Genomic DNA, 13,349 nt, shown 5'->3' with positions numbered 1-13,349 from the left:
GTTTCTTAAAAGCTGAAAACATTTCATGACTTACTTTTAGCCTGTGTCAAAATATTCCTGGCATCAAAATGATTTGATCAAAACACATACCCATTTGAACTCCACAATAACATTATGAGGTAAGCAGAGCCTGCCATCTCTGTTTTCAAGAAGAGGAAATTTACCCTTCACTCAGCTGGGATTTTAAATTGTGACAATTTTTTAAAACACAGTATACTGGGATAATAATGCTGTGTTATCACTGCCAAGAAACAACTATTTGTTTTGAAGTAGCTGTTAGATTAAAAGTACTCTTTAGGTTCTTAAGCAAAGTATTTGAATGACTTCCAAACTCAAAAACCTCCAGAAAGAGAGGGATTTGTTTGTTAGCTTGTTTGTTTGTTTGTTTTTAGGGACTTGAATGACTAACCTGCTCCTTGAAAAGCAGAGGCACAGAAATCAAAGGCCTGATTGTGCTGAATCCTTCTCTTTGGTCTTTATTCAGACTGGTTCCCAGCATGCCACAGTCCAAAGGAAAGGATCCAAGCTCTGCTTAAAAATCAGAGACTAAAGAACTTACTCAGCACCCTGCTCACATTAGTGTTGCTTGTATTCATCATTAAAAGTCTTTTGATAGCTGCTTTTATGTGATAATCTTAGGCTTCTGGAAATATTTTCAGAATATAAGCAGCACCTCCCTGACCTAGTTATGATGTAAAATTCTTTTCCTGACTATCCCTTCTCTTCAAGGACCCCTGGAACAGCCAGGTCCGTAGGCATAATTGAATTCTGGAGAAGAATGTTACAAAAGTACAGTTTTTGTTGTTGTTGTTTGTTTTTTGGTAGTGGTGAAGGGGAAGTTTTCCCCTTGGTGGGGAAGGGGATATTTTAGAATGAAACTGGCTCTTGCTGCTCACCTACCCAGGACTGATGATGACATTCACTCTTAGGGGAAGATGTAGCGATTTTTCAGTTCTGTTTCAGCATCTAGGAGAGTGAGAGTGTGTTGTAGCAATCTGACTATTTGAAAGAATATTCCTTGAATTTCCCAATTCAAAAGACTTCATAGAGCTGAGACACAATGAAGAGCACCAAAGGACGCTTGGTATGTCAACCCAAATCACAAAAGGCAGGGCTTTTCTAAGGATATAAGAATTATGTCTACCTTTTGCGTGCAGAAGGGGGAATGGAAAGAAGGGATTCTGGGGCAGCTATCCCAGAAAAACCCCAAAACAGAACCCTTCACACGAGGTTATCTAACTCTCCTTGACAGGTGCACAGACAGGGAAGGCATTGGGTCCTTGAGGCAGCGTTTCCTTGGGAGGTTACGACAATGATGTCCAAGCCTACGGCAACCCGGGTGACCCTGAGCGCAGGAGCACCCCTAGGACTGCGGCACGAAAATACGCCAGCCCGTCTGTCGCCCCTCCCCCTTCCATTCCCGGGAGATTGGAGTAGCTTTGAAGTCGCTGACGCCATCCCTTCCCGCCTCTGGCTTTCAGCGAGCATGCGCTTTCTTCCTCACTTCCTCTGAAGGAGGGAGCCCGAGTAAGGCTACGCCCTAGCCGACCCGCGGCCGGCTCCGCGTGACAGGAACTTCAGCACTCACGGCGCGGACAGCGCTCTCCTCCACCTGAGGACCTGCCTCCCGAGCGCCCTGAGCCTTTCTAATCCCTTTACTCCCAAAGGGCGCGGAGCTCCACCGACCGCCCGGTCCCCGCCACTCTCCCTCCCTGCGTCCGCCCTCCTAGCTCTTCCTGTTTTCACTCCTCCTTTTCATTCATAACAAAAGCTCCAGCTCCAGGAGCCCGGCGCCAGGCTGTTTCTGAGCCAAGCGTGGAAGAATGGGGTTCCTTTGGACCGGCACTTGGATTCTGGTGTTGGTGCTCCACAGCAGCCCACTTCAAGCTTTCCCCAAACCGGGAGGCAGCCAAGGTACGCGGACGTTTTCCTTCCCATCTCTTTTATTTCGCCACGAAAACGTAAAGCTTGGCATAATCCGTGAGCTGTAAATCACCTTGCCTCATTTTCGGATCAAATCATATCCGTGCATATTGACAAAGAAATCAGTTTGAATTCAGAGACAGAAGACAGATTTTTCTCCCCTACTTTTTAAATGGTAGTGCAATAGCAGGGTTGTTTTGAAAGATCTTATTTTGAAACTGGGGACTGGGGGTGGGGGGTGGCTTTTACCCCTAATAAAATGGCTTTTTTTCCCTAATTGTCTTACAATCTTTCTCAGATGTTCTCTTCATAACATGTGCAGTGTATGATAAAAGAGCTTTTAATGTGCTAATAACGCCAATTCAAATTATGCTCTGTAGTTGAAAACAGCTGGTAAACCAAGTATTGGAACTATATGTTAGGTTTCTAGTTAGAAAAAAAGTGTAATTCTATAAGCAAGGCAACATTGATAATCACTGTTATTGTATAATCTTGATAATCTTTGTTAATATATATTTTTGTTTCACAGTCATCCAAAACTATTTCTCCTGTTTGTTTTTCTTTTTTGGAGATTTTATGTAATGAGACATAGTGTATCTTTCCGATGCACAATTAAATTTATATTTGTGTGTGTTTATTCTAGACAACCCCCTACATAATAGAGAATTGAGTGCAGAAAGGCCTTTGAATGAACAGGTAGGTCAAAAGTAAAATCATAAATGTTACTTCATTTTATTTTAGTTGTTATTATTTAATGTAATTATACTGTGACATTTTAGCCATTTTGAATTCACAAACCTCAGGAGCTTAATAATAAATTGGGAAATATAGGATGGGAAATATAGTTTTGGTAATTTCTCTGTCCTGACAGTTATATACACAGAGTTTTGTATAATACACAGAGCTGGCTGTATTAATAACCCAGTGAGCTCAACATCACATCCACTCTATTGTGATATTGTTTAATTTATCAGAGCTTTTTCTTTCACCAATCTTATAAGACAAGGGAATTAATATTTATAGACCATCTTCCCTTTTAAAAATCTCATTTAATCCTATGACAATGCTTTGAGATAGAAATTATCTATATTTCACAAACAAGAAAACTAAATCCCATAGAGATTAAATCATTTAGCTCTCATATTTGGTAAGTGGTGAAGCAATGATTTAAAACCAGGTCTATCTCCTGTTTGTTTCACAGATTGCTGAAGCAGAAGCAGACAAGATTAAAAAGACATACCCTCCAGGTAAAAAGAAATTGTATTGATATTAATTTAAATGATGTAGGCTATCAGAATCTTAACTAAAATGGATGTCTTGAGTTTGGGGACTTTTCTTCCAGAAAACAAGCCAAGTGAAAGCAATTATTCCTTTGTTGACAACCTGAACCTACTAAAGGCAATAACAGAAAAGGAAAAAAATGAGAAGGAAAGACAATCCATAGGAAGCTCCCCATATGATAATAAATTGAATGTGGAAGACGTCGATTCAACCAAGAATCGAAGACTGATTGATGATTATGATTCTACTAAGAGTGGACTGGATCATAAATTTCAAGGTAAATGGGGAAAAAGAACTTTGCTTCCCATTTTCTCTAACTTGAAGTTTCCCATTATGGGTTAAGAGAAAGTCCTATATTTTCAAAATACCTCTTATACACTTAATCCTTTGTTAGTCAGGACCAAAACTGAGATGAAGTCCAAAGTTACTGATAATATGTGATGTCCCAGCTCCACAGAAGCCCAAATTTTCTTTTCTCTTCAAAGCTTCCCTTACTGATTTTTTGGAAAAAAATTTAAATCTACTATCTATATTTTATGTTTTGAGTTCATTTTAACATTCCAATTTATTTTAACTATTAGTACAAACAAAATATCATAATTCTCAAATAATTAAATCAATAAAATACCCTTCCCCAAAGGTGAAATATCCATTACTTCCTTTTCAGTGCTCTCTTCCTAGCCATATCCTTTCTTTCTAGGTCCTTCTAACCTTCCATGGCTTCAACTGCCATCTATATCCTGATGTCTCATATCACTAGCCTAGACTTCTCTGAGATCGATCAATCAATCTATCTATCTATAATTTATATATATATGTATATCTACTCAACATCTTCCCTTGAAAGTCTCAGAGGCACCTCAAATTTAACATGTCCAAGATTAAACTCATAATCTCTGTCCACCTTACAACGTCGCCCTCTTAGAGGGCTCTTTCTCTAGGAAAGGCACTACTACCCATCCAATATTTTAAGACAGAAATCTAGGAATCCAACTATTCCTCTTTTTCCTCATTTCTCAAATTCTAATCCACCAGACTTTACCCACCATGTATCTCTCAGATGTTTTTTCTCTATCCACAATCACCACCAGCCTTGTCCAAGCTCCAATAATGTCTTACTCGAACCACAGCAAAATCTTCTACCAGATCTTCCAGCATCTGTTCTGCCCCTCTCCAACTCCAATAGCAGCCAGAGTGATCTTTTTAACACATAAATATGAACATGTCACTCTTTTGCATAAAACCCATTCATAGATTCCCATATCTCTTGGAATAAAAACCAAAATTCTTAATGTGGCTTCCACAGTCCTTCAAGGACTGGTTTCTCTCTGCTTTTCTCAGTTCATCCAGCACTCACAATCTGATAGAAACCTTGTTCCTTTCCTTCATTGCGCTTAATGCAGGTCATAATTTTACATTCCTAAGTGTGACTAGTTATGACTTATGTCCTTCTCCTCAACTAAATTGAAAACTTTATGAAAACAGAGACATTGTAGCCCCAGTGTCTGGATGCTCATGAATTCATTGCATGAATTGATGAATGAATGAATGAACAAGTAAAAGAATACATGAGGGAATAAACAAACTATTGTACCTTGGCATTGAGGAAGAGAGTGTGTTTCCCATTCTGAGAACCAGTGCTTAGGAGTGACTATAGATTTTCTTGTATGTCCTTATTCTGTTCTGTGTCCACAAGAGAATTATGCTGATTATTTCTGCCAGAAAACAACTACCAATTAAAATTGTCTTTCATTGGATATCATAGCCTGAAGAGAGTTCAGAAGTGTTTTGTCCATATATGGGGTGGGGGAGATGGTTTATATTTTGAAACATTTCATATTGCATACTACTTGAGGAAATTTAGGGTTTTTTCCCCTTGAATTCTACTTTTTAACCTAAAATATTTGGACTAGAAATAAATAGACACTGGGCATAGCTGCATACAAAACAGATTCAACCACTCTGAACTGACCATTTCATTTAACAAAATTAAAAAATAGTCTAATGTTTGTTTGACTGAATCTTTTTGGTCAAACTGGTTGCACGTGCCAGCAGAGGCACAGATCTGTTTGTGATCGGACCGCTAACTTGAGTAACTTACTTTTAAATTGTTCAATGTTTTATTATCATCCCAAACGGCCTCAGAAATACCAAGTACTTATCCTGATGGCTCTAGGTTTATCCTATGAGTCATTTTAAGTCCACTTGACATTACAGAGAAGATTCTTAGAGAAAATGATTTATGAGTGAATCATATGATTTATGATATAAATCATATCATTTATGAGGTCTCCCCTCCTACCCTGAAAATCTTGGTACTGAAGGGTTTGGGACCACCAAGGTGACTAGGACCTGAGAGGCATGCAGATTTACATCCCAGAAGGGAGGGCGAGGGAGCCTAACTTCTGCAGGGTACTTTCTCGCCTTTAGGAAACCTCCAAGCGGGCTTGTGCTATAGGGCCCATCAATTCTCTTTTTCGGTGCTTTCTACAGTATGTGTGATTCGGGACTTTTCCAAGTTTCTTTTGTGAAGTAGTGCTTTTGGGTTCCTGTGTGCATTCACCAAACAAATATTCATTGAGCAATTGCTGTTTCTGACTATGAACAAGACAATAAGCTCTGTGCAGTTAGGGACCATGCCTCAACTATTTATTACTCTATTTCTAGTTTTGGCCCATATTAAGACTTTAATAAAATGTATTGAACAAATGAATGTCAAGTGCCATATTACATGCTGAGGATTCAAAACATAACTGGGAAGATGATGACTTGGAACATGGCCCTTTTACATCCACTTAGAAGGTTGTTGCTGATTTTTAAAAGTTATAAATGTTGAACTCATGTTTGGCTTTCCTCTGAGGGTCTATATGGGAGGGTGAAATACCCCTTCATGAGCAGTAGAGAAGTCGTTCTGAGTAACTCCGTCCATTTTAGAGGAGCCAGGAGAAATCAGTGGAAGGTAAGGAGCAATGCCCAAGTGCTCAACTATTAACCCCATCTAGCAAAGCTCTTCTTGGGGATGCCTAAGATCCTGGCTCAAGAGAATAGAACAGTACAGCAGAGGAAAGAGGCTATTTCTTCAGAGCATTGCTAATGTCCTCCTCGATGTGAAGTAAATGAACTGAAAAACAGTCATCTCAGTTATTTTCCAGCTCCAGCAGGCAACCGATATTCTTCCTTTTTCAGATCCTGAGGGATAAGTGGGAAGGGAAATAAATTCTTCCACCTCTGCATAGACCCTGGCAGCTTCTGCTTCACATATTCCCAAGAGTCTGTGTTGCAACCCACGAATGGAAAAATCAGACCTAAATGATAGTGAGTCCCTGCTCTGGAAAAAATGGATGCTGAGCCCAATTGTCAGTCAGCCAGCAGGGGAACTGATCTGTGGTTTTTTCTTAGGGGCTCTTCTGCTTGTCACTCTGGTACACAGGAGCTCAAAGGGCTCACATCTCAAGGACTGGCTGACAGCTCGGCAATAATATACTGTCAGGGAACTTCCAGTCCTCTGTGTGTAGTCACTCTACTCATTTTCCTGCACCTCCTTTCAAACAACAAGAAGATGTTCTGCCTGAGGCTGCATCTACCTCCATCTCCATAGGGTCTGGAAGAAAGGCTGTGAGAGAAATTCCATATTTGAACCCCCCAAAAGCCATGGAAGAAAAGGACAGAAACAGAATAGAAATACTAAGTTCTTCTCTCTTAGAGTGAATGAATATGACCAGAATTATTTGGGCAGAATCTGGCCAGGGACTCAATTTCTATTTTCTCTAGAAGATAATTGCTGTTCCTTTATGTCAGGTACAAATCCACTGTAGATAATAATGAGCTTTCATATAATATTGAACATTAGCTTTCATATACTACTTTGCAATTTCAAGGGTGCGTTTACATCTTATTTCCTCTGATCCTTACAACAATCCCATGAAATAGGTAATCCTATTATCTTTTTGTAGAGTGGTCCAAGGATGCAGAGATAACAGGTGGTATCACTGGGGCTAAAATTCTAATCTTTCCAATCTGCCTAGAGGTGACAGGGAGAGCACCTTGTAAGTTGCATGTATTAATATATTGCTCCACGTGGTATAGGTGAGGAAAAAAAACATTGATTCCTGGGAGTTCTCCATGGATGTGGTGCAATGCTTCCTGGCCACCAACCCTACTGCATCCTCCCCTTCCTTCAGGATGGGCCCTTGCTTTAGTCTGAAGTAGTGCTGCCAAATGGATTCCCAAGAAAGCCAAGGATACAGATTTGCAAGTTTCTCTGCAGAAATTTACACATTACTTTGTGCAAATCTGTTGTCACATTTTAAAAGTTTAAATTCCAGGCACTTAAAATAAGTTCCCCATTCTCTGGAGAAAGGGGCTTGTCACATTAATCTCTCTTACATAAAGGCACTCTGACTCATGTTCAGTTAGAATTAAATATTTCTTCCAGGTAAGTCATAAAATCTTTAGAACACTCTCTGATTCTAGGTGTGAGGCAGGTTCCCCCACCCTCAGCCCAGGAATGTGCCAGCAAAGGGAATACGTGTACAGATATTCCCAATCTACTCTCCGTGTGGAAATGGAATATCAAATTATATAATACAAGGGTGCTTTGAACAGTATGACATACTACATAAATACGGCATATGATAATAATTAAAAGTACATTATTGTTTGTATTTTTGGTGAGAATAAAAACTGGAGTGACCCTTTGTGGTGTCTTCAGATCTTCCTCTTATAATCGGATAAGAAGCTTTCAGAATTTCCATTATCACCCTTGGTTCTTTTTTTTTTAAAGATTTTATTTTTCCTTTTTCTCCCCAAAGCCCCCTGGTACATAGTTGTGTGTTTTTAGTTGTGGGTCCTTCTAGTTGTGGCGTGTGGGATGCCGCCTCAGCATGGCTTGATGAACGGTGCCACATCTGTGCCCAGGATCCAAACCGGTGAAACCCTGGGCCACCAAAGTGGAGTGCCCGAACTTAACCACTCTGCCACGGGGCCGGCCCCTCACACTTGGTTCTTAACTTCAAGTCAAATTTTATTCCAAACCAAGAGTTCATGTGAACCAAGCTGCACCATAAATATATTCCAAACATATCTGAGTGTGCAAGAGCAAGTATAGATTATATACAGTCATGCACTGCATAATGACAGGGTCAGTGATGGACCATATGTACAACAGTGGCCCCATAAAATTAGTACCGTATAGCCTAGGTGTGTAGTGGCTATACCATCTAGATTTGTGTAAGTCTACTCTATGATGTTCACACAAGGACAAAATCGCCTAACGATGCCTTTCTCAGAACATAACCCCATGGTTAAGTGACACATGACTGTAATATGATCCATGAAATAGTTCTGTGATCAGTACGATGTGAAACTGTGATTGCTCTGTCTAGATGATCCAGATGGCCTTCACCAACTAGATGGAACTCCTTTAACTGCAGAAGACATTGTCCAGAAGATTGCTACCAGGATTTATGAGGAAAATGACAGAGGGGTTTTTGACAAGATCGTTTCTAAACTGCTGAATCTTGGCCTGGTAAGTTGCGCGTGAGAATAAACACAAATTCTTAATCCAGTTTGGAAGATGCTAAGAAGCCAAGCCACTCAATTCAAGTAGCCAAATGTTTGCTATGCATCTAGTTTCTACTGGGCACTTTAGGTTTTGAGGACAAGTAAGGCAATATTCTTTCCCTCTAGGAGTTTAGTCCATCAGAGGAACTAGACAAGTACACACGTGCCCATGGTGAAAGCAGCATAAGAATCGTAAGAGTAGTTCAGCAGGCCAGAGGATGGACTATACCCAGTTGGGCAGTAAGGAAAAGCTTCAGAGAAGGAGGTGTTTGAAGCTAGCTTAAAAGGATAGATGGGATTTAACCAGCAGAAGTAAAAGACGTGTGTGATGTGAGGAGGAAATAACATGAGCAAAGGGAAGCAATATCTGGGAAATTCGAAGCAATCCACTTTGACCCTGTTCCTCTTGGCTCCCAGCCCTGACAGGCTTTATTCAGGAACTGAATTTCCATGTTTCCATTACCTGACCTCAACCTGCCACTGAGGATTAAGAAACAACTCTCAAGATGTTTCTCAAAATAAGTGTTCCATGGGTTCCAACAGACAGGACTGACCACTGGCATGGTGAGCCCAAAGAGTGCTGGGCAGTCACTATAACAGCCAGCAACTAGTAGAGGCATAAACAAAGGTTGTCCAGAAAAAGGGACCAGAAGGTTCTCTAAAAACACGTTTTCGACTACAGACTTTAGTCTAGATTTTTTAATCACATAAATGGAAATAACAGTTATGTGTTTTGACTCTTTATAACAGATCACAGAAAGCCAAGCACACACACTGGAAGATGAAGTAGCTGAGGTTTTACAAAAATTGATCTCAAAGGAAGCCAACAATTATGAGGAGGAACCCAGTAAACCCACAAGCAGGACCGAGAGTCAAGCTGGAAAAATCCCAGAGAAAGTGGTATGTATATGTGTATGTTATGGATGTGTATATATGCATGTGCATGGACATGTGTGTGTCTACTTGTATTTGCATATAATTAATACAACCTGCATATAATTAGTACCTTACTTGGTCCTAAAGAAGATTTGGGATATGTGACATTTTTAGCCCACTTAAAATATATTCATGAAATACCAATAAGTTAAAAGATACAAATGAATTCTGCTTTGAAAATAATTTCAAGATACATGTTACATTGTATTAGATAGTAAAGATTATGTTTTATACCCCACAGTAAAATAATACATAATATTATGTGAAATGGTTATTTCACATAACAACTCTTTGCCTAATTCCAATGTCCTGGAACCAAATATTTCATAGCTCTTTTGGTATCTAACTTCTGTTCACAGTGAATGTCATCATCTGCCCCCAGAACCCAAAAACAGAAACTCGGTTGATTTGATCCTCTGCCACACCAGCTTTTCTTTTCCCCAGAGCCAGTTGCTGGTTTCACCCTGTGCTCTTCCACCTGCTCCTTCCTCTTTTCATTGGTTCAGAGGCTTACCTTTCATCCTTTACTTGGACTAGTCATTCCTCCTTCCTTCTCCCTGCTGGGCTCCGTGCCTCTTCATCTTTTCCTTGGCATCAGCCAAGCTACTGAAATCTTTATCCCTTCCTTGAATTCCTTTGAAACTCTAAATGAAGCTGACCATAGAAGGAAACAGGAACATATCAAACTCCTCACCTGTCCTTTGGTTTTTTTCTACCAGAGCACCCAGACCCCATCTCTCCTCATTTTCTCCAACATCCTATTCCAAATACAAGAGAAAAGAGTATGTAGGCTTATGGTCGTTTCAGAAGAGCCTAAAAAACAGAAATTGGGTCTGGATTTTTTTTTTTTTTTTACCAGATAGCTTAAAAGCTCTCCTTTACTCTCTCTACTTCCAATCCCCACCAGCTTTTATCTTTCTAAACAGCTTTTGAAGAACCACCCACTCTAAGAAAACTTTCTAAATTTATCAAAGAACTTATGACTTTCACTCAAGCTTTCCAGTCGGAACTGAAACTGACATAGCTACTTTCATGATGCTTCGCTCCCGTTGGGTACTCCTTATTTGCCCATCTCTAAAATGTCCGAATGCTTAACCTGTTCATTCATGTTATCTAAATGTATCAATGCGAATTAAATATTCCTTCAATAAATGTTTATTGAGGTACCAACTACGTAGCAAGCACTGGGAATACAATGCTCATTTAAACAGACATAATCCCTGCTCTCCGGAAGCTTATGGTCTAATGAAGGAGGAAGGTGGTCTTCAAGTAGTCGTGTGTTTTAATTACAACTGCATTAAGTGCTCCGAGGAAAGAAGCATGGTTCTACGAGACCTCATAAAAAAGGAACCTGTCCCGGACTTGGGCTCAGAAAAGGCTTCCCTGAGGAAGTGATTTGAGCCAAAAACCAAAGGCTGAATTAGGAGTTAATTTGTGAACATGAAAGGCAGTACGTGGAGGAGGATGTGTGCAGTATCAAGTAACTAAACAAGGACTGGGTGGCTGGCATGCAGGGAGAGCAAGAGAGATGAAACTGGGGGAGTGAACCCGGGCCAGGCCAGGCAGGGCCTTCTGAGCCATATATGGATAGTGATCTTTATCATAAGAGCAATGAGAAACACTAAAGGGTTTTAAGCAAAGGAGTTAAATGATCATACTTTTAAAAAGATAACTCACTACAATGTGGAAAAGGCAGTGCTGGGAATAGATTGGAGGTGGGTTGTGTACCAGTTAGAAGGTAAGAGATGAAGGCAGCTTGGACTAGAGTAGGGCAGTAGAGAAAGAGAGAAATGTACAAATTTGGGATGAATTTTGAAAGTAGGGTCAACAAGGCTACCGATAGATTGGATGGGGGAAAGGAAGAGGAAGAGGCAAGAAAGGTTCTTAGATTTCTGTCTAGTTCGCTGAACGGACAACGGATCATTAACTCAGGTGGGGAACACTGGACATGGATCAGGTCTGGGGGAAAGAGTCTTATGCACTTTTCCAGACAGTCCTTAAAATGTCACTGAGAAGTCCTCAAGGTGAGACTGCTCTGCTAGTGTTAGATATTCTGACAGGCTTTCCTGTAGCTCAGCACCGCAGATTATGACTTCAAAGCTCCCCTCCTTGGGTGAAAGGCAGTTTTACAAGGAGACACTCATGAGAACTGTTGCAGCGGAACTTGACCAGAGCAGGAATTCCCTGTCTAGTCTCCTGTGAGCAGGCGCCAGGCTCTTCAGGTGAAGTACCTGTCTGTAAGTCCCAGTGACCTTTCCATGTGACTAGATGCCCACATGCCTTCAGGAGCTTGCGAAGGAGGAGGTATTCTTGCACTTCACATTCAAGGGCACCACAGAGGAAAGAATCAAGCTGGAGTGTCATTAGTTCTAACACAATGTTTATTTTTTTATTTATTTTTTACCCCCACTGGAGACTCCAATGGCAGCAATTCAAGATGGTTTTACTAATGGAGAAAATGATGAAACAGTATCTAATACCTTAACCTTGACGAATGGCTTGGAAAGGAGAACTAAAATCTACAATGAAGACAATTTCGAGGAACTTCAATATTTCCCAAACTTCTATGCACTCCTGAAAAGTATTGATTCAGGTAAACACTGTGTTTTCCAACCATATGGAATAGAAACCATCATTCCAGGAAATGTGTGGGTGGGTTTCTTTTTCTTCCTGTTTTCAGTTTCCAAATGCAATCCTCAATGACATATATTGTGGCCTTGGGGAAAAGAGTTCACATCGATGTTTTTCAAGTGTACTAGTCATGGAAATATTTAGCAAAGTCTAACCAGGAAAGGTGGAGTTTCTGAATAATTTAATCTTCTTGTTACCAGAGGGTTCATTTGTTTGTTCAACAAACAGTTATGGAATATGTGCTGTGTCCATGGTATTGGAAAGAACCTCTGCAGCTGTGGAGATGAATCAGTATTCCTGGGCTGACCCAGTTCAGCCTTGACTCTTATTGCAAATCTTTTTTTACAAAGGCTTTATTCATTATCCTCTCTTAGTGGGTGAATGTGAACAGTGAATGGAACATAATTTATCATTTTTTAAGTGATTCAGAAATTGCTCTTTAGACATTTTCATCTTCAGTCTTCAAATGAATGAAAGTGAAATGAACCTTGGACTAAAGGAGGTCAGGAGGGCAAAACACACTTGGGAAATGATGTTTTTTAAAAAACAAAGTCCTGGGGACAGCCCCATGGCATAGTGTTATAAGTCTGGCATGCTTCACTTTGGCAGCCCAGGTTCCTGGGTCTGGATCCCGGGCGCAGCCCTACACTGCTCATTAAGCCATGCTGTGGTGGCGACCCACACACAAAATAGAGGAAGATTGGCACAGATGTTAGCTCAGGGTTAATCCTCCTCAAGCAAAAAAAGAGAGAGATTGGCAACAGATGTTAGCTCAGAGCAAATCTTCCTCACCAAAAAAACCCAGAAAGTCCTTAATGTGTCTTGCTCTTTTCTCTTATATATGCACCAAAATAAGTTAACTGAAGATTTCAGTTCATGTTTATTTTTGGTTAATCTGCAAGGAGGAAAATAACAGGCAAATTTTCTGTTGTTTTTATCGTCCAGACAGATGCCCCACACTGCTTTATGGCTTTTCCTCTTGTTCAAAGATTCAGCTCCAGATTGAACATTTGTAA

General features: G+C 40.3%; 1 protein-coding gene across 2 annotated transcripts in view; it reads left to right on the top strand.

Annotated features, from left to right (window-relative positions):
* Positions 1-1,306: 1,306 nt before the first annotated feature.
* The window catches only part of SCG3 (secretogranin III), a 37,783-nt gene continuing 25,740 nt past the window's right edge, over positions 1,307-13,349 (top strand). The window contains exons 1-7 of one of the 2 annotated variants that reach the window (XM_014852280.3): positions 1,307-1,914; positions 2,567-2,619; positions 3,125-3,170; positions 3,266-3,481; positions 8,589-8,731; positions 9,517-9,666; positions 12,118-12,295. In XM_014852280.3, coding sequence (XP_014707766.3) covers positions 1,824-1,914; positions 2,567-2,619; positions 3,125-3,170; positions 3,266-3,481; positions 8,589-8,731; positions 9,517-9,666; positions 12,118-12,295 — 877 coding nt within the window. In that variant the 5' untranslated portion in view covers positions 1,307-1,823. Of the gene's footprint in view, positions 1,962-2,566; positions 2,620-3,124; positions 3,171-3,265; positions 3,482-8,588; positions 8,732-9,516; positions 9,667-12,117; positions 12,296-13,349 lie in introns of both variants that reach the window. The other variant, XM_044764882.2, reaches the window with a different exon arrangement.

This window comes from Equus asinus, chromosome 2 (assembly GCF_041296235.1).
Source record: "Equus asinus isolate D_3611 breed Donkey chromosome 2, EquAss-T2T_v2, whole genome shotgun sequence".
NCBI lineage: Eukaryota > Metazoa > Chordata > Mammalia > Perissodactyla > Equidae > Equus > Equus asinus.
The sequence above is the reverse complement of the archived record's forward strand: the minus strand, read 5'-3'. Positions and strand labels throughout refer to the sequence as shown.